Consider the following 22,223-nt stretch of genomic DNA (forward strand, 5'->3'; position numbering starts at 1 on the left):
TGGACAACCAGGTATGGTGAAGATAAGGTCCTTTTTAAAAAAATTAATAAAATAAGAAATAAATGTTAAAAAAAATATTGAATAAAAAAGAAAGTAAAAATCAATATAAAAACAGATACATAGAAACTAGTAATTAGTCAAAATGAGTAAAATTAACTGTTAAAGGTTAGTACTATTAGTGGACCAGCAGCACGCACAATCATGTGTGCTTACGGACTGTATCCCTTACAGACTGTATTGATCTATATTGATATATAATGTAGGAACCAGAATATTAATAACAGAAAGAAACAACCCTTTTGTGTGAATGAGTGCAAATGGGGGAGGGAGGTTTTTTGGGTTGGTGCACTAATTGTAAGTGTATCTTGTGTTTTTTTACGTTGATTTAATTTTTTTTTTTTTAATAATTTAAAAACAGATACCGATAATTAAAAAAACGATACCGATAATTTACGATATTACATTTTAAAGCATTTATCATCATCTCTAATTTCAAGTACCGTATTTTCCGCACTATAAGGCGCACCTTCAATGAATGGCATATTTTAAAACTTTGTTCATATATAAGGCGCACCGCATTATAAGGTGCATAGAATAGACGCTACATTAGAGGTTGGGGTTATGTTATGCATCCATTGGATGGAGTTGCGCTAAAGGTAATGTCAACAAAACAGTCAGATAGGTCAGTCAAACTTTATTAATATATTACAAACCAGCATTCTGACAACTCCGTTCACTCCCAAAATGAACAAACAGCTGTTTTATTATTTTCCCTGAGGTAAAGTCAGTGACATGGTATTTCGTTTATCTTTCATCAACAGCAAGGTATAACATGTAGTGCAACATTTATATCACATAGTGGAGGGGAACTTTTCCTCGATTCAATAAACATGTAAAAAACAGTCTAATACTGTTACGGTAAATCAAATGTTAGTGCAATCACAATATAGTAACACTCGAAATAGTGAAGAGCAATAACAATATATCAATAACTCAACGGTGCTCAAACGTTAATGTCACACAACACAACACACAAAATAAACATGTGAAGCTCACTTTATGAAGTTATTCCTCATCCACGAATTCTTCTTCTTCAGTGTCCGAATCAAACAGTTGGGCGAATACGACATCCAACAATCGGAGTCGTCATTAATGGAGTCAGTGTCGCTGCTGTTGTCTAACAGTTCAGTAACAATTCCTTCATCTTGTTGCTTCCTCCACTTCCGCACCATTGATTCGTTAATGTCAAATTCTCTCGCTGCTGCTCTATTCCCGTGTTGTACCGCGTGGCTGATCGCCTTGAGTTTAAACTCTGCGTCGTATGCGTGTCTCTTAATAGGAGCCATTTTGGGGTCTTTACATAAACACACAAATGGAAATGAAACGGCACGCCTCGAGCAGTCATATATCCCAGCATGCACCGCGCGCTTCTTCTTCTACGGGGGAAAATGAAGTCGGCGGCTGCTTACCCTAGTTGCGAGACCTGTTGTGGCTCAATATTGGTCCATATATAAGGCGCACCGGATTATAAGGCGCACTGTCAGCTTTTGAGAAAATTGGAGGTGTTTAGGTGCGCCTTATAGTGCGGAAAATACGGTTATTGTAGTAACAGTAGTTTACTGTGAGTTTTCACCATAATCATAATTAGGGACCACAATGTCCCTTTGGGACAGAGGACCCTATTGTTATTCTAGTAATTTTTCTTTATTATTATTATTCTGCCGCCTCTTTGAGCTGTAATTTGACCCCCTTAACATGCTTCAAAACTCACCATATTTGACACACACATCAGGACTGGCCAAAATTGCGATCTAATAAAAAACCAAACCCCAAAACTCAAAATTGCGCTCTGGCGCCCCCTAGGAAAAAACAGACAAAACTGCTTGTAACTTTCGTTAGGAATGTCGTAGAGAAATGAACCAAAAACCTCTATGTAGGTCTGACTTAGACCTAGATTTCATACATTGACTTCTTTCAGCAAAAATCAACAGGAAGTTGGCAATTCCCCCTTCAAAACAAAAAATTAGTAAAAACAGTCACCTTTGCCTCTTTGAGCTGTAATTTGACCCCCTTAACATGCTTCAAAACTCACCAAACTGGACACACACATCAGGACTGGCAAAAATTGCGATCTAATAAAAAAAAAACAGACCCCAAAACTCAAAATTGCGCTCTAGCGCCCCCTAGGAAGAAAACACAGACACAACTGCTCCTAGGAAGAAAACTCAGACAAAACTGCCTGTAACTTCCAGTAGGAATGTCGTAGAGACATGAAACAAAAACCTCTATGTAGGTCTCACTTAGACCTACATTTCATACACTGACAACCCCCAGCAAAAAAAACAGGAAGTTTGAAATCCCCCATTAAAACAATAGTTGTTATTATTATTATTATACCGCCGCCTCTTTGAGCTGTAATTTGACCCCCTTCCCATGCTTCAAAACTCACCATATTTGACACACACATCAGGACTGGCAAAAATTGCGATCTAATAAAAAAACCTAGCCCCAAAACTCAAAAATGCCCTCTAGTGCCCCCTAGGAAGAAAACACAGACAAAACTGCCTGTAACTTCCAGTAGGAATGTCGTAGCGACATGAAACAAAAATCTCTATGTAGGTCTCACTTAGACCTAGATTTCAGACAATGGCATTCTTCAGCTAAAATCAACAGGAAGTTGGCTATTCCCCCTTCAAATCAAAAGTTTTGTAAAAACAGTCACTTTTGCTTCTTTGAGCTGTAATTTGACCCCCTTAACATGCTTCAAAACTCATCAAACTGGACACACACATCAGGACTGGCAAAAATTGCGATCTAATAAAAAAACCCGACCCCAAAACTCAAAATTGCGCTCTAGTGCCCCCTAGGAAGAAAACACAGACACAACTGCTCATTAGGAAGAAAACTCAGACAAAACTGCCTGTTACTTCCAGTAGGAATGTCTTAGAGACATGAAACAAAAACCTCTATGTATGTCTCACTTAGACCTACATTTCATATATTGACAACCCCCAGCAAAAATCAAGAAGAAGTTTGCAATTCCCCCTTCAAAACAAACGTTTTGTAAAAACCGGTCACCTTTTTTCAAACATTATCTGCTCTGAGCGCGTTTGTCATGTCGGCTTCAAACTAGCACAGGAGAGAGATTGAACCCTTCTGATTAAAAGTTGACCAAAGAGTTTTAATTACTGCTCCGGTTTTGGATTTTATGTGCCGTCAAAGTCGGTCCCGTCCATCGCTGCTTGCAGCTTTAATTAATTAAAATATTGGTATTTTAACTGTCCGTATTAGCACTGAATTTGAACGTCTTATTCGTACCACTTAAATGCTTATAGTTAAACTGAACCGTTTTCGTAATGACAACATACTAGCCTAGCTAGATTAGCCTAGCTAAATTAGCCTAGCTAGTTTTGGCTAGCTAGATTAGCCTAGCTAGTGGTTGCCTCGGCAAGTTTTCCATTGTGATTTACTGTGTTGTATTCTGTTGATGAATTTAACATCTAAAAGTGTCTAACTTGTAGGTTACATTTTTGAAAATTTTTTACAGTATATAATTAAAACTAATTAGTTTAAAAAAAAACAACCTTACCTTATTTTTGACATTTGGGCACCAGGCTGTAGGTGGCGGTAGAGACAAGCCGATTTCTGAGAAAGAAAAATGCAGTCAACTTTACACTTTTTTAAAGCATCACGTCAGTCTTGTTAGTGTGCATGAAGAAATGCAGATAATATTACTGATAACTCACCTTAGCTTTGTAATAGAAGGTTGCTAAATGCAGCCTTTTTAACATGTTTTAAGGCCCATTTCTCTGATGATGCAATTGTTGATGACTGAAGTGCTGATATCAACCAAGCCCTCCTCATCCCACCCCCCGGATTGTAAATAATGTAAATAATTCAATGTATATACTCTGATGATTAACTTGTGTGATGACTGTATTATGCTGATAGTATATATTTGTACCATGAATTGATTTACGTGGACCCTGACTTAAACAAGTTGAAAAACTTATTGGGGTGTTACCATTTAGTGGTCAATTGTATGGAATATGTACTGTACTGTGCAATCCAGTGACGTGCGGTGAGGTTCATGGCTGGTGAGGCACTGACATCATCACAGTCAGATTTACAAACATATGAACCCTAAAGAGTATCTTATTCACCATTTGATTGGCAGCAGTTAACGGGTTGTGTTTAAAAGCTCATACCAGCATTCTTCCCTGCTTGGCACTCAGCATCAAGGGTTGGAATTGGGGGTTAAATCACCAAAAATTATTCCCGGGCGCGGCGCCGCTGCTGCCCACTGCTCCCCTCACCTCCCAGGGGGTGAGCAAGGGGATGGGTCAAATGCAGAGGACAAATTTCACCACACCTAGTGTGTGTGACAATCATTGGTACTTAAACTTAACTTTAACTTTACACATACAAACTGTAGCACACAAAAAAATCACATTTAATTTAAAAAAACTTTATTATGGTCTTACCTTTACTTATAAATGAAGTCCATGCGCAGCTCCTTTTGAACAAAAGCATCGATAACTTGTTTATAGAAGTCTTCCTTATCTTTCTTCAGTTTTAAAAGTCTCTCTGTCTCGATGGAGATCTTCCTTTAATTATTACCTCCTGCTTCAATTGAAAGTCCAGTTTAGAAAACAGATTTATTTTAGATATGTAATCCTCCATGTCTTCTTCATCGTATGGGCAGCTGTTTTCCGGCACCCGGACCTGAGGCCGAGGGTCTATGCCTTTTACCACCCCAGGCCCGGGGGGCCCTCCCGTTCATATGTCAGGACACACAGAAGTGAGCCAGGTCACCGAGCAGTCATCCAGGTCCGCCAGGCCACGCAAACCATTAGGAGCACGATAAATCGGGCAACGCAGGATCACGTGGTCGGCAGTCTGCTCCTCCGCGCCACACTCACACGTCGCGTTAGGTGCTAAGCCCCACTGGAACATGTTTGAGCGAAAGCGACCGACACCAGTTCGGAGGCGGTTAAGCCTCACCCAGGCCACTCGTGGTAGTGAGAGGCCTGGTATTGAGCCGGTGTCAGGTATGAAGTCACGGAGTCTGGAGGAGATGGTATGCTCCAGGTCCGTGCTCCATTTGTGATTCGCCCAGTGAGCCGCCCTGATGTTGTTGTCACTGCATTGCTGCAGGAGCTTCAGGGCGGCTGGTACCAGTGGGTCTCTGGAGGGGAGGCGGGGCGTTGGCTCTGAGGAGAGTGTGAGCCTTTCATGGAGCAGGTGGTTCTCATCCATGTTTGCCCGGCCCGCCAGAGTTGCTACAGCACCTTGGCGACGAAGCTCAGCGGGTTGGATGCCTGCTAAGATGGGCAGTAGCTCCACAGGGGTGGGGCGCAGGCATCCAGTGATAACACGCAAGGCTTCGTTGATCGGGACATCAAGTTGTTTAGAGTGAGCACTGCGCGCCCAGACAGGTGCGCAGTACTCAGCAGTTGAGTAGACCAGGGCAAGTGCTGCTGTTCGCAGAGTTCCTGCCCCGGCACCCCAACCGGACCCGACCAACCGTCTCAGCAGTGAGACGCGGGTGTTGAGTTTCTTGCGTGTTGCCAAGAGGTGTTTACGGAAAGTGAGCGACCTGTCCAGGGTGACCCCAAGGTATTTAGGGTCAGGACGAGGGTCTTCAGGTGTAGGACGAGGCCGGCATAGGGTAAGGGAAGCCCCATCCGGCTTCCGCACCTCGAACCTGATCTCACGATCCGCTTCCCAATTGTATAGGTGGAAAGCTTGTGTCACCGTCTTGGATTCGCTGAGCTTCAATCTCCAGTTATGGAGGTAAGCCACTAAAGTCTCCATGTCCTGGCTTAGAGTTCCCTCCAAGGCCTGCCAGTCCCTGTCGGAGTGCAGCAGCGCGAGATCGTCTGCGTATGCGAACCTCCGTGAGACTGTGGCAGGCAGGTCGTATGTATAGATGTTATACAGGAGGGGAGCCAGGACAGATCCCTGGGGGACGCCATTTTTCAGGCGCCGCAACCTGCTTTTATCTCCGTTACTGGTGGTGAGAGTAAAGCTGCGGTTCCAGACAAGCTCCATGATCATTTTGACCATGTGCCTGTCTGGAAGCAGGCGGAGAAGTTTGCAGGTGAGGCCGCGGTGCCAGACTGTGTCATAGGCAGCAGTCAGGTCTATGAAGACGGCACCGGCCTTCTTTTTCGCCTCAAAGCAGTCCTCGATGTCCTGGGTAAGGAGGGCGACCTGATCCACCGTGGACTTCCCACGTCGAAAACCCGCCTGCTCCCGGGGGAGGTGGGGGTCTATGATGGGCTCGACACGGGCGTGAATCAGGCGCTCGAGGACTTTAAAGGGGACGCAGAGCAACGAGATTGGTCTGTAGCTCGTTACGTCATCCTTTGGCTTGTTCGGCTTGGGGATAGCGACAACAGTGGCCCTTCTCCAAATCCTGGGGATCCGGAGTTGGCGCAGGCAAGAAGACAGGAAAACTCTCAGCCAGGACTTCATTGCAGGGGCAGCGTGGAGCACGAGTTCTGGGCAGATGTTGTCAGGCCCAGCAGACTTGCCTGGTTTGGTATACTGGAGGGCAGCTGTGAACTCCTCCGGTGAAAACTCACCGGAGATGTTACACTCGCTAGATGTTGTTGTCCTCCAGAGGTCTGCAGTTTCCTGGCGCACCGCCCGGGAAAAATCTCGATTTATCCCGGTATATGCCCCGTTTTTCACAACCTGTGCTGCAATAGCATTTGCGGTAACGGGGCATGTTCGGGGTGCGCGCTCAGACCTACCAGTCAAGTTGTTCAAAGTGCTCCACGCGATACGGCTAGTGTGCGAGAAGTCGATGGAGTGGACTGCCTCTTTCCAGCGCTGGTGCCTCTTCCTTCCAAGAGTGGAAAGAAGGGCAGTGGCTGAATTGTTAGCCTCCGGGCCATAGGGAGCCCGGAGGAAGGCGCTGTAAAGGGTCTCGCACTCGCCATCCCAGCATGGTTTGTAGTTCTTACGCCGGCCGCGTGGGATGGCTTTTTTGGCCGCAGATGTTAGTGCCCTACAGAAGTCCTGGTATGCCTCGTCCACGTTGGGTGTGTCTGGTGGTGGGAGACACCGTGTGGACTTGTTGGTATGGAGGCGATAGAGTTTCCAATTGGCCTTCCGGAAGTTCCATCGCTTCATCGGTCCGCTCGGAACTGTTGTCACGAGGTCGGGCACCGATATCAGCGACGGTCGGTGTTGCGACCTGGGGAACATTCCTAGAACACGTCTGTCGGGGAGCTGGGTGTCCACACCGACACTCACGAAAGCCAGGTCAGGGTTCGTGTCAGTGTTATGCCGAGCGGAGTGAAAGCTGGCTGGGCCCTTCGGGTTGTAGAGAAGGTTGAGCGAGTTGCGCTCTGCCCAGTCAGAAAGAGTTTCCCCGCTCGGTGAGGTGGTACTGTATCCCCACCGTGTATGCCGGCAGTTGAAATCACCAGCATATACACACGGTGGTTCAAGCACTGGCAGTGACACTGGCGTGAGTTGTGAGGGTGGTGGTTTGTAGACGTTGACAATTTTGATGTCGCCAACGTCCACTCGCAGCCACTCGATCTCGGAGTTGTCCGGTGATCGATCGGCGAGGGTCCAGCTCAGATCGTTGTGGACAAACGTGGCAAGGCCATGCTTCTTGCTCAGGATTGACCCAGCTAGCGTGAAGTTGGTGATCGCTAGCTTGTCCGCTGTTGGGCGGTGGGTTTCCTGAAGGAGGATGACCATGGATTGGGTGGTGTGGGCCATGTGCTCGATGACGGATGTTTTGGCATCTGTGAGCCCTTCAACGTTCAGTTGCAGTATTCTTGGTTGGAGACCGGCAGCAGTGTTGCTACCAGATCTCCGCCCAGACTGCCCCTGGACGCCAGAACGGGAGGGTACCCGAGTTGAAAGTTTTTTGTTTCGCCGCGTTGCCATGGAGTAGAGCAGCGCGGTTACTTGCAGGGATCACGGCGTGAACGTAAACTTTCTCGATCCTCCATGTTAAAAGTTCAGACAAGAGGAAAAAATAAACGATCGCTGCTAACTGTTGCTGTCACTTCTTCTGCAGCCGAGTAGTCGCAAGAATGATCTCTGGAATCACTACCGCCCTCTACCACCAGGAGGCGGGATTACTGCGAGCCTCACCCAGTGCGTCTTCGCAGCCGTTTTATGCTTGCTCAGCACAAGAAATATGTTACACACATACAGTTGTTGACAAAATACACTGTACATTATATACCTCAGCTAACTAAACTATGGAAATGTATAATATAATTAATATAGCAATACGGTCTCACTGCACAGCAGGCCAGCAGTTAGCCGAGTCATTGCGCAATCCATGGCGAGGCTCAACTCAGTGACGTGCCTCAACTGGCTGGTGACTCGGCGCAAGTCTCTTCTCAGTATTTGAACTGCAAATGTGAAAATTCAGCGATTTTGAATAAAAATAATCTAAAACTGGTGAAGTTAAATGGAAAATAACTTTATAGTATAATCACTGAATACATATAACAATTTAAAGGCCTACTGAAATTAGATTTTATTTAAACGGGGATAGCAGGTCCATTCTATGTGTCATACTTGATCATTTCGCGATATTGCCATATTTTTGCTGAAAGGATTTAGTAGAGAACATCGACGATAAAGTTCGCAACTTTTGGTCGCTGATAAAAAAGCCTTGCCTGTACCAAAAGTAGCGTGACGTCACAGGTCGTGGAGCTCCTCACATCTGCAAATTGTTTACAATCATGGCCACCAGCAGCGAGAGCGATTCGGACCGAGAAAGCGACGATTACCCCATTAATTTGAGCGAGGATGAAAGATTTGTGGATGAGGAAAGTGAGAGTGAAGGACTAGAGGGCAGTGGAAGCAATTCAGATAGGGAAGATGCTGTGAGAGGCGGGTGGGACCTGATATTCAGCTGGGAATGACTAAAACAGTAAATAAACACAAGACATATATATACTCTATTAGCCACAAGACAACCAGGCTTATATTTAATATGCCACAAATTAATCCTGCATAACAAACACCTCCCCCCTCCCGTCCATATAACCCGCCAATACAACTCAAACACCCGCACAACACACTCAATCCCACAGCCCAATGTACTGTTCACCTCCGCAAAGTTCATACAGCACATATATTTCCCCAAAGTCCCCAAAGTCCCCAAAGTTACGTACGTGACATGCACATAGCAGCACGCACGTATGGGCAAGCGATCAAATGTTTGGAAGCCGCAGCTGCGTACTCACGGTAGCGCGTATCCAACTCAAAGTCCTCCTGGTAAGAGTCTCTGTTGTCCCAGTTCTCCACAGGCCAATGGTAAAGCTTGACTGTCATATTTCAGGAATGTAAACAATGAAAGACCGGCTACGTGTTTGTGTTGCTGCAGCCGGCCGCTAATACACGGCTTCCCACCTACAGCTTTCTTCATGGTTCATTACACAAATTACAAAAGATTCACCAACACAAATGTCCAGAATACTGTGGAATTTTGCGATGAAAACAGATGACTTAATGGCTGGCCACAATGGTGTCCCAAAATGTCCGCTACAATCCGTGACGTCACGCGCAAATGTCATTATACTGAGACGTTTTCAGCAGGATATTTTATGGGAAATTTAAAATTGCACTTTACTAATCTAACCCGGCCGTATTGGCATGTGTTGCAATGTTAAGATTTCATCATTGATATATAAACTATCAGACTGCGTGGTCGGTAGTAGTGGGTTTCAGTAGGCCTTTAATTATTTTTTTTCTTTTTACATTTTTTTTCTTTCCATGATGGCACGTGAGGCCTCGCCTCACCTGCCTCCCCTGACTGCACGTCACTGGTGCAATCTACTAATAAAAGTTTCAATCAAAAATTTCAATCAAAAAAAGCCACATTACTTCCTGGCTTCAGGACCCTCATAGGTGGCTGTAGCTATGCCTGTCTAAAACACAACCAATGCATCCTTGTTGCTGTTTTATATTTCTCGATGATGAGACGGTCAAAATTTTAGAATGATCAGAAACACTGTAAGTGTAAACCACAAAAATAAACACATTGTTTAGAAATATCTCTCAGATGAAGTGTGTATTATTACCCTGAGGGAAGGTTTTAACACAGCGTATTGGGACTGTGCAGGTGTGCCTAATGAAGTGGTGTAGTGAGTGTGTGGGAGGCTGCAATGCTTTTTCTTACTGTGTTTGTGTGCATGTGTGCGTGTGTGGACGTGTGTTGCTATATTTGGCGGTCTGCAAAATCTAGTTGAGTGAACTGGTTTTGCATAATCATATTTGTCATGTTCCACTCTTGTCTATTCTCAGAGGGAGAAACACAGCCTGCTGTCATCATTTTTGTTTACAATATAAATGTTTCAGGGGAATAAGAAACGTCCCCTTTTTCCTCCTTCTATTTCAGCGCCGACGGCGTGTACGAGGTGTCGTTCTACTCCAACGCGGTGGTGTCGTACGACGGCAGCATCTTCTGGTTGCCACCGGCCATCTACAAGTCGGCCTGCAAGATAGAGGTCAAGCATTTCCCCTTTGACCAGCAGAACTGCACCCTGCGCTTCCGCTCGTGGACCTACGACCGCACCGAGATCGACCTGGTTCTCCGCGCCGACGTCGCCAGCATGGACGACTTCACGCCCAGCGGCGAGTGGGACATCATCGCCCTGCCGGGGCGGCGGAACGAGAACCCGGCGGACCCCGCCTACGTGGACATCACGTACGACTTCATCATACGCCGCAAGCCCCTTTTTTACACCATCAACCTCATCATCCCCTGCGTGCTCATCACCTCCTTGGCCATCCTGGTCTTCTACCTGCCGTCGGACTGCGGCGAGAAGATGACGCTTTGCATCTCCGTGCTTCTGGCGCTCACCGTCTTCCTGCTGCTTATCTCCAAAATTGTCCCGCCCACCTCCCTGGACGTCCCCCTGGTGGGGAAGTACCTGATGTTCACCATGGTCCTGGTCACCTTCTCCATCGTCACCAGCGTGTGCGTGCTCAACGTGCACCACCGCTCACCCACCACGCACACCATGCCGCCGTGGGTCAAGGTGGTCTTCCTCAACAAGCTGCCCGCCTTGCTCTTCATGCGCCAGCCGAGGAACAGCTGCGAGCGACAGCGGCTGCGCCAACGGCGGAGAGCCCAGGAGCAGAAGGAGGGCGGGCGCGGGGGCGAGGCGGGGGCCCTCATGGTGGGGCTCGGGTTGGGGGGTAGCAACAGCGCGGGGGGCGGAGCCTCATCGGCGGCAGTGTTCAACAAGGAGGACAGTGACCCTTGTACCTGCTATGTGAACAGAGCGTCCGTCAAACAGTTCGGAGGGGACCTGGGTGCGAAGGGGGGGTCCCTGGACGGTCTGAACAGGGTGAGAGAGAGTCGGGAGGGGGGCTCTGGGAACCCCCCGAGAGGGAAGCAAGCAGCAGGGGGTCAGGCTCTCACGCAGGCTATCCTGGCTCAAGCCTGTCCCGGCTTCGATGAGGCGGTAGAAGGAGTGCGCTTCATCGCCAACCACATGAAGGGTGAAGACGATGACCAGAGTGTGAGTATCGGATTTCTGTACGTCTATTTAGAGACTATAAGGCGCACTTGAAATCCTTTCATTTTCTCAAAAATCGACAGTGCGCCTAATATTGTACGGATTAATTCTGGTTGCGCTTACCGACCTCAAAGCAATTACATTTTATCAGTGGTGGGCAGTCAGGGCCAGCAAGGCCTAACACAGGGGTGTCCAAACTTTTTCCACTGAGGGCCGCACATTGAAAAATCAAAGCTAGCAGGGGCCATTTTGATATTTTTTATTTTAAAAACCAATACAATATATGTATAAAAGATATACATTTAGGCTTCCACTTAACCCCAGAGGGTTTTGGTCCAAAAAATATAAAAAATGTGTCATTATTCAGTATTATTATTTGTGTTATTATTCAAGTTTTTAAATCTCTAGATCAACATTAGGTATATCTGTCAATATAACATTTTTTAAAGATTTAAATTGTATGCTCTTTTTGTCAAAGAAACCCATTTTTTTAATGAAAAAAACTAAATATGCAATATTTTCACCCAATAAAATTTTTAAGTGGAATATTTCAGATCATATAATACTTGGAGCCTTAAAAAGGTCAATAACTCATAACACCATTGATTTTAATTAATTATTATTTTTTGAGCAATGACACTTAAAAACTAATCACACTAAAATTGTAGGGGATCCAAAAGGGTCCTACTCATTAAAGTGTTAAAAAATAAATTATAATTTTTTTTTTTTTTACTGTTTACTTTAAACACAATAATCTCGAGATCAACTTCAGATCTATCTGTCAATTACAAGTTACATTTCACCTGTTTGCTCTTTAAATACCACTTTTAATGTTTTTTATTTTTTTCAATCGTATTTTTAAAATGTGCCGTGGGGCCTTTAAAAAATGACCTGCGGGCCACAAATGGCCCCCAGGCCGCACTTTGGACACCCCTGGCCTAACATAACCAGAAATCATGATCAAAATTAGAGATAAAAGTAATTTTTAATTTACTTTCCCTAAATATCTAAAAGTATTCATATTCTCTTCATGTCATATTTTGCTTGTTCCAGCGCTCTTGTCTTTAGGTTAAAGTTTGTATCCAATCAGAATTCAGATAGCTTATGTTGCCATGCTGTACGAAATCTGCCTGGGGCCTTCAGAAATCAACTGCAAGTGAACGGGCACATACAGTTGATAGACAGTTGCCATAGCCAATCAGATCACAAGTTGTTGTCAGTAAGGCCTTCTAGCTGGCCTTACGCTGTGATTGGATACTCACTTGGGAGTCCCAAGTGAGTATCCTATCACAAGTTGCGAAAACAGGAAGTGGCACCGGAGCCATACGAGCATACTTGCCAACCTTGAGACCTCCGAATTCGGGAGATGGGGGGGAGGAGGGGGGTAGCGGGGGGTGTATATATTTTCAAGTATTTCTTTTATATATATATATATATATATATATATATATATATGGTACATAAGTATAAATAATCCGTTCATGAATGAGTATATCCGTTCGGCCAGCGTGTCCAATGGAGAAGTCTGATCTACAAAATTTGCAGGCCGCATACCCCTTCCCCTTCGAGCTGTCCTGGAGGAACTGAAATTATTTTTTCCAATCATTTTGGAACTTGCAAGCGTACTTCTTCTTCTTACTCGTCGTCGCCATGTCTCTTCTTCGTTCTTCTGCTTCGCCTCTGTTATGTTTTTGGACATTACTACTTGCCGTAGTTTTGAAGCAATGCATGATGGGAATCCGGATGTTGTGTGTCAGTCTTTTAACGTGCCGGTTGGAATAAACCTACTCAGTGGCCTAGTGGTTAGAGTGTCCGCCCTGAGATTGGTAGGTTGTGAGTTTAAACCCCGGCCGAGTCATACCAAAGACTATAAAAATGGGACCCATTACCTCCCTGCTTGGCACTCAGCATCAAGGGTTGGAATTGGGGGTTAAATCACCAAAAATGATTCCCGGGCGTGGCTACCGTTGCTGCCCACTGCTCCCCTCACCTCCCAGGGGGTGAACAAGGGATGGGTCAAATGCAGAGGACAAATTTCACCACACCTAGTGTGTGTGTGACAATCATTGGTACTTTAAATTTAAACTTATACGCGCAATGTGGGATCCGAGCCGAGGATGTTGTTGTGGCTTGTGCAGCCCTTTGAGACACTTGGGATTTAGGGCTATATAAATATAGTTTGATTGATTGATTGACGAATGTTGGCCTTAAAAACGTATTTTTTAAAATATTTTATTTACAAAATGCACGTAATGTTTATCATTGTAATAAAAGAAAATGGAGCAGCCCCAACCTAACCCCAGCTTTGCAATACTTAAAGAAATTTACAAAGCAATTGAGAAGTCCTACAAATTGTCACAAAGCTGGAACGCAGCTTAGTGGCGAGACCCAAAGATGCACAGAGGCAGACAGTGAGCAAATTTATATTATTTTCTATTAAAAAAAAGGGCGCACTTACACGGAGAGGAGAAAATAACAGAAAACTCACAAAAGCAGTGGGACTTCTTTTGCGTCAGGGACATGTGCACGCGAAGCACGAGGTAATGATCTGACTGAAAAAGGAGATTGATTGGCAACCAGGTACAGGTGTGTCCCAGTTGCCAATCAAGCAGCAGGTGTGGAAGCTGCTCCAAAAACCTACAAAATAAAGGCACAGGACAGGAAGTAAAATACCACACACCGAGAAAAAGCAAACATAAGTCCCTAAACAGTTACAAGGATGTAACACAAATACAATACTTCTTAAATACAATACTAAAAAAAAAAGAAAAGAAAACCTAAAAACAAATCAACAAAAAAAAGTCAACACCTTTAACGATACGGTTAATGTTCAAAGGAGGTACGTAGACGGATCTGCTTAGCCAAGGAGGCCTTCAAAACAACCCTTTGTGACAGAAAGCCTATTTCATCTGGTCAGGGCTTCTTTAAGTCTCAGAAACATGGATCTAAACTCTGTAACCCGCAGGAACATGTGGTTCTATAGGTGTGTACTTAAGATTTCTTGGATAGAAAGAGTTACCAATGACCAAGTTCTACACCGAGTCCAGAAAGAGAGACAGCTCCTCCAACATATAGAACCTGGCCAGAAAACAAGTTCCTGGGGCAAATTATCCGCAAGGAAGCCATGGAAGATCTCTGGCTCAATGGGAAAATTCCCGGTAAGAAAGCCAGAGGAGGACAAAAATGACAATCTCTGAAGCAATACAGCGCCGGAACCATCACTGACACAGCGCGGTCCATTCAAGTTCAAATGCCGTGTAGTTCGTGGAGGCCCGTATCGGGAATGACAGAGAGAGGCCTGAAAACATATTTTAAAAAATATATTTCAAAATGTATTTACAAAATCACACAGGTCAAGGTCAAGGTAGATTTATTTATATAACACAATTCTAAAACAGACCACTGCCCCGAAGTGCTGTACACATTAAAACAGAAAGTTAAATTAAATAACAAAAATCTAAATCTCAATAAGCACAGAACATTCTCTATATAAAACACAGTTAAAATGCATAAAAAAGTGAAAAAAAAACTAAACCATTTTTTTTAATGTAAAATAAAAAATAAAAATCACAATACAAAACATAAATATAAAACACAGTTAAAATGCATACAAAAGTTCAAAAAAACAAAAGTATGGAAGATTTAAAAAATTTAAAAAATTAAAATCACAATGAATACAAAACATTCTGTGCAGTTAAAATGCATACAAAAAGTGGGGAAAAAAACTAAAGCGTAGAAGATTAAAATATTTGAAATAAAAATAACAATAAATACAAAACATTCTAGACATGAAACAGTTAAAATGCATAAAAAAGTTCAAAAACCAAAAACGTAGAAGATTAAAAACTATAAAAAAATTATAAAAATCACATTAAATACAAAACATTATAAATATAAAACACAGTTAAAATGCATACAAAAGTTCAAAAAAACAAAACCATAAAATATTTTAAAAATATTTTAAAAGAAATAAAAATCACAATGAATACAAAACATTCTGTGCAGTTAAAATGCATACAAATAGTGAAAAAAACTAAAGCGTAGAAGATAAAAAAAATTAAAATAATAAAAATCACAATAAATACAAAACATTCTAGATATAAAACAGTTAAAATGCATAAAAAAGTTCAAAAACCAAAAACGTAGAAGATAAAAAAATATAAAAAATAATAAAAATCACAATAAATACAAAACATTCTATATATAAAACAGTTAAAAGGCATAGAAATAGTAAAAGGGAAAAAAAACAACTAAAGGGTAGAGTAAAAAAAAATTTTTAAAATAAAAATAACAATAAGTACAAAACAGTTAAAATGCATAACAAAGTTCAAAATAACAAAAGCGTAGAAGATTTTAAAAAATAATAAAAATCACAATAAATACAAAACATTCTAAATATAAAACAGCTAAAATGCATAAAAAAGGTTAAAAAAAACAAAACAAAAGCGTAGTAGATTTAAAAAATAATAAAAATCAAAACAAATACAAAACATTCTATATATATATATATAACAGTTAAAAATGGCTAAAAAGAAAAAGATAAAAATGGCCGTACATAAATCTAACTCAACTTGTGTTAAATGCCAGCACAAATAAGTGAGTTTTTAAAGAAGATTTAAAAGTACAGAGAGATGTTGCCGCTCTGAGATTCCGAGGGAGCGCGGTCCAAAGCTTAGAGCATGCTACTGCAAAACCTCTGTCCCCTCTAGTCTTCAGGCTCCACCTCAGGCATTCTAAACAGCACTGGTCAGAATGTTTATCAATCTAATTAAAAATATAGAGCAACTCCAACCCAACCCCAGCTTTATAATACTTAGGATACAAAAATGACAAAGCAAACAAATACAATACTAACAAAAGCAAAACCAAAAATGTATGAAAGCAACACTATCAATAATAATATCAATAATAGTTTAATGTTTTAATTGATTAGAAACATTTCACAAAAAACAACTTTTTAATAAATTTTTATTGATTCTCAAAAATTAAGAATCGGAATTAATAAAAATGGATCAATCAATTTTTTCGAGCACCCCTAATATATATGTTTGTTTTTTTTAGCTTTTAAAAATTGGATGCACATGCGCCATGGCCAAATATGCAAATTAAACAATGAGGTCATCTATATTTGCTTGGGTCGATGTGAAAGTGATGCACGCCTCCGTGGGCTGTCATCACTGACGTTACCATGCCAACGCCCGTCCTCCCACTCCTCCTCCCCCTTGCACCACCACCACCATCATCATCATCATCATCATCATCGCTCTCTCTAGTCTCACGTCCTTGCCTTCATCCTTGACTCGTGCCGAGACCTCATCAGCGCCACGCGCCGGTCCCAGCTCGCATTAACCCCTTCACCTCCATTAGCCCGCCAGGATCGCCGCTAAAGAGTGTGGCTAATCTGTGTCTCCCACTTCATTGTACACAGGTGAGCGAGGACTGGAAGTACGTCGCCATGGTGATCGACCGCCTCTTCCTGTGGATCTTCGTGTTCGTGTGCGTGTCCGGCACTTTGGGCATGTTCATGCAGCCGCTCTTCCAGAATTACACAGCCAAGAGCATCCACATGCCCGGATGAGCGGCGCCTCACGCGCATACACACACACCTACACGCACACACATGGCGAGCACGCTGACGGGACAGCGCCCCGACCCGCCCCCTCCACCCTTTGAGTCAGAGGTGCGAGAGGGGGCTTTTATTTGCTCAAAAAGGGACAGGATGTGAACGCCAACTTTCCAGAAACTTTTTTTTGTCAGGTGGTACTCTTACCTTTGCCGACCCCCCGACCCCCCGCTCGCTCTTCCTGCATCATAACCCCCCCCCCCCCTCCCGCCCCCATTAGGGAGAAAAGCTGGAAAATGTAATTCCATTGGTGAATGAATCCACCATGAAGTGACCAGCAAACGCGGTACCTTCTGTCTATATTTCAGAATAAAAGCACGACAGATTGTTGTTGAGTCTAAGAATGTTAGCAGGAAGTTTAAAAAAAAAGAAAACCTTCCAACCTCAGGACCACACCTCATGATGATGATGATGCACACGAAGATGAAGCTCAAAAATAATATAGAAGTTATTTAGTTAAGTTGTCATCGTTGCTGTCAAATTTCTGTTGCCATCTTTCTTTCCTTGCCATGTCTCCTAACTCCTCCACTTGTCTCTTTCTTGTCTTCCTTTTCCTGCAACACATATTTTCCTCCTTTCCTTCCAAACCAGGGGTGTCCAAACTTGTTTTTAAGGAGGGTGTTACGGTTGTACAGGGGAAGAAGACGGCACAGAAAGGAGGGACGTCATTTTAGCTCTCTGTTTATTTACATATTTGGACAATGTATATAAATAGGAAATAATAATAATAATAATAAACAAGGGAATGGAGTGGGACTAATCCAAAAGTGTATGGTGTGCAACTATGTGTAGGAATTAAATGAGGAGTGTTACCCGTAGTGTTGAGCGAGAGGCGGAAGTCCAAGAGGGGCAAGGCTGGCTCGGGGGTCCGTGAGCAGTTGTGAGATCGAAAGGAAGGGGTACAGGCGGAAGGTCGAGATCCAAGAGGCAGCCAGGGAAGCAGAGGGAATACGGGTAGACGAGACACACAGCTCGTGACGCGGGCACGGAGGTACGCTGCTGGAAGGCGACAAGGGGGACATGAGACAAATGAACACAACAGGGGAGAAACACAGAGAAAGAGAAAGAGTGCATAGAACTTGCTAGGTTCAGCTTACTGTACAGGACAGGTCGCTACGTTCTGGCCCAGAATAGCAGGTTGCGCTGGCTTAAGAAGGCAGCTCTTCTCATCAGTGACAGGTGTGTTGATTGCTGATGATTGAATGCAGCTGCTTGCTGCAGCCGGCGTGGAGCTCCTGGAAGTGCGCCCAGCGCAGCGCACAGATGAATGTGCAATGCAAATCAAAGCATGCGGGGGCCATTTTGATATTTTTCACTTTCAAAACCAATATGTAGATTTTTTTATAAGCTTTAGGGCTCCCCTTAACAATTTCTCTTGTGAATCATTAAAGTTTGCCTCAGTCTTAGTGTTGAAAATAATTCATATATGTATTTTCTTTTTATTGATTTAATGCTTAAATCTCTAGATCAGGTGTATGTTTTGCAATGTTGTATGCCCTTTTTGTCAAAACCCTGTTTTTTTTATGGCAAAAACACAAACTATGCAATATTTCCCGGTAAAAATAATTTCCAAGTGGAATATTTAATGTCATGTAAGCGGAGCCTTGAATAGGTCAATGAATTATAACAACATTGATTATTATTATTAATTCATTATTAATTTTTTTTAATCAATGACAGTATCTACAAAAAAAAAGTCCCACTAGAATTATCGGGGATCCAAAAAAACGACCCACTCATAAAAGTGTTAAATATGATATTTTTTTTAGAATTTTTTAAAATGTTTTTGTTTGTTGTATGCCCTTTTTGTCAAAGAAAGACATATTTTAGACTTAAAATATGCAATGTTTTAAGTGGAATTTTTTATGTCAAGTAATTGGAGCCTTGAATAGGTCAATAAATATTTTTTGATCAATGACAGTATTTACAAAAAAAAAGGCCCACTAAAATTTGAGGTGTTTCCAAAAAACGGCCCACTCATAAAAGTGTTAAAAATTATCATTTTTTTATTATTTTTTTCATGTTTTTGTTTGTTGTATGCCCTTTTTGTCAAAGAAAAAAATGTTTTAGACTTACAATATGCAATATTTTAAGTGGAATTTTTGATGTCAAGTAGTTGGAGCCTTGAATAGATCAATACATATTTTTTGATCAATGTCAGTATTTACAAAAAAAAAAGTCCCACTAAAATTCTCATAAAAGTGTTAAAAATTATCATTTTTAATATTTTTTTTCATGTTTTTGTTTGTTGCATGCCCTTTTTGTAAAAAAAGAAAAAAATGTTTTAGACTTAAAATATGCAATATTTTATGTATATTTTTTTATGTCAAGTAATTGGAGCCTTGAATAGGTCAATAAATATTTTTTGATCAATGTCAGTATTTACAAAAAAAAAGTCCCATTAACATTCGAGGTGATTCCAAAAAACAACCCACTCATTATTATAATTTTTTATTATTTTTTCATGTTTTTTGTTTGTTGCAGCCCTTTTTGTCAAAGAAAAAATGTTTTAAACTTAAAATATTTTAAGTGGAATTTTTAATGTGATGAAATTGGAGCCTTGAATAGGTCAATAATTCATAACATTGTATTTGATTCATTATTATTTTTCGAACATCCATCCATTCGTCCATTTTTTACCGCTTGTCCCTTTTGGGGTCGCGGGGGGTGCTGGAGCCTATCTCAGCTGCATTCGGGCGGAAGGCGGCGTACACCCTGGACAAGTCACCACCTCATTGCAGGGCCAACACAGATAGACAGACAACATTCACACACTAGGGCCAATTTAGTGTTGCCAATCAACCTATCCCCAGGTGCATGTCTTTGGAGGTGGGAGGAAGCCGGAGTACCCGGAGGGAACCCACGCAGTCATGAGGGAGAACATGCAAACTAAATCATAAGGTTCATGCATTTTGGCATGGGAGACGAGCGTGCTAGCTACCGAGCTAAAACCCTGTTTTTCGAACAATGACAGCTTAAGAAAACGGCAGCTTTGAGTTAACATTGCAACTTTTTTTGATACATTTCACTTGGTTGCTCCTCTAGTCCACATTTTATGGGTTTTTTTGTTTAGTTTTTTTTAATGCAGTAGTGCAGTGTTTTTCAACCTTTTTTTGAGCCAAGGCACATTTTTTGCGTAGAAAAATCAGCAGAAATCGTTAAAAAACGAAACTCAGTGACAGTAAAAAGTCATTGTCGCAATTGTTGGATATGACTTTAAAGCATAACCAAGCATGCATCACTATAGCTCTTGTCTCAAAGTAGGTGTATTGTCACCACCTGTCACATCACCCCCTGACTTATTTGGCGTTTGTTGCTGTTTTCCTGTGTGTAGTCTTTTACTTCTTGTCTTGCGCTCCTATTTTTGTGGCTTTTTCTTTTTTTTTGGTATTTTCCTGTAGCCGTTTCATGTCTTCCTTTGAGCGATATTTCCCGCAGCTACTTTGTTTTAGCAATCAAGAATATTTCAGCTGTTTTTATCTTTCTTTGTGGGGACATTGTTGATTGTCATGTTCGGATGTCCTTTGTATGTCCACAGTAAGTCTTTGCTGTCGTCCAGCATTTTGTTTTTGTTTACTTTGTAGCCAGTTCAGTTTTAGTTTCCTTCTGCATAGCCTTCCCTAAGCTTCAATGCCTTTTCTTAGGGGCGCTCAAATGTTGTTTATTTTCGGTTTGAGCATCAGACACCTTTTTTACCTGCACACTGCCTCCCGCTGTTTCTGACATCTACAAAGCAATTAGCTACTGGCTGCCACCTATTGATCTGGAAGAGTATTACACGGTTACTCTGCCGAGCTCTAGACAGCACCGACACCCAACAACAACACATCATTTGCAGACTGTAATTACTAATATTTTTTAACCCAAATAGGTGAAATTAGATAATCTCCCACGGTGGTTGAAAAACACTGAAGTAGTGGACCGTGGACCGTAAAAAATTTAGTGGGACACTTTGGACACCTGTGATGTATACATTACCTTTTGTTTTCCTCCTTTCTTATCTTTCCTTGCCTATTTTTCTCCTCTGTTGTCTCATTTCCTCATCTACCTTACATTTCCTTTACTCCTCGCCTCCTTATTTCCTTCCCTTAGTTGCCTCAGTCTCCTTGTTTTCCTCTCCCAGCTTTTTTTCCCCTTCTCTGTCCTTCCTGTGCATATACAGTCGGAAACATACGCTCCCTGCCACCATCTTTCCTATCCTCTCCTCTGGAAGAAACATTTCATCCACACTGCTCACACGCCCTGCCACAGACCAGCTAAAGGCTTTTTTCGGGCTCACGCTGTCGGGGGGGAAGGGAGCGCGGCTGAATGAATTTTTCAATAAAGAAAGAGGAGATGTGGACTATGAGTCACCAGCATCAGCAGGAAAGAGGATGCATACTGTAGGGTTATGATACACCGTGATCAATGATATCATGCGGACCTCCAGCAAGAGCACAAGTCCGCTGTTGCTTATTTTTACACTCACAGGAACTCTGAAGAGTCGGACAATTTTCAGTCGGTCCCTAAAATGTGTCTCTTTGACCCTCTGACCTATCCACTCTCTGTCTTTGTCGTCTCACTGATGCAAACATGACACCCCCTCCCTCCCCCCCAACTGTGGCAGTCCAATAAAGGTTGTAGGTTGAGCAGGGATGTGTTTGTGTCATGGACGCATGCAAACTCACACCACACCACCTCTTCAAGTGAACTCGCTTTGGTGCTTCGCCGTTTAACCCTTAAATGCACTCAATGACCCCATAGGTTGTTATTCTTCAAAATCTTAGAAACGAAAAGTTGCAATATATTTATATTCCAGGTGTTCCTCATCAAACGTGTTTGTGACTAGAGGCCATTTGCATTTGTATTCATTTGTTTCAATAATTTTAAGAAATGGACGTTTGTGTGTCACTATCCCACTCTTCCTCTTCAAAAATGACCCCAAGCAGTTCTCATGGAAGCTTCTAGAAACATTTCATTCTTAGCAACTCTGACTGTCCCACTCACACATTTGATGCAACTTTGACTGTCAATACTGTCCCACTTACACATTTGATGTCATCTCTCACATCGGATGCTACTTTGACTGTCAATACTGTACCAGTTAC

The 22,223-nt window shown here is 42.6% G+C and overlaps 1 protein-coding gene and 1 long non-coding RNA gene across 2 annotated transcripts in view; one reads left to right on the forward strand and one right to left on the reverse strand.

Annotated features, from left to right (window-relative positions):
* The window catches only part of LOC133636175 (uncharacterized), a 28,701-nt gene extending 14,665 nt beyond the window's left edge, over positions 1-14,036 (reverse strand). Inside the window, exons 1-2 of the long non-coding RNA XR_009822186.1 lie at positions 14,002-14,036; positions 3,590-3,645 (exon numbers count right to left, since the gene is read on the reverse strand). This is a non-coding gene — a long non-coding RNA (uncharacterized LOC133636175). The remainder of the gene's footprint in view (positions 1-3,589; positions 3,646-14,001) is intronic.
* Positions 1-21,910, forward strand: part of chrnb2 (cholinergic receptor, nicotinic, beta 2) — a 131,736-nt gene extending 109,826 nt beyond the window's left edge. Inside the window, exons 5-6 of the mRNA XM_062029925.1 lie at positions 10,388-11,516; positions 16,942-21,910. Of these exons, the coding sequence (XP_061885909.1) occupies positions 10,388-11,516; positions 16,942-17,091 (1,279 nt within the window). The 3' untranslated portion in view covers positions 17,092-21,910. The remainder of the gene's footprint in view (positions 1-10,387; positions 11,517-16,941) is intronic.
* Positions 21,911-22,223: the final 313 nt, after the last annotated feature.

Source organism: Entelurus aequoreus, linkage group LG20 (assembly GCF_033978785.1).
Source record: "Entelurus aequoreus isolate RoL-2023_Sb linkage group LG20, RoL_Eaeq_v1.1, whole genome shotgun sequence".
NCBI lineage: Eukaryota > Metazoa > Chordata > Actinopteri > Syngnathiformes > Syngnathidae > Entelurus > Entelurus aequoreus.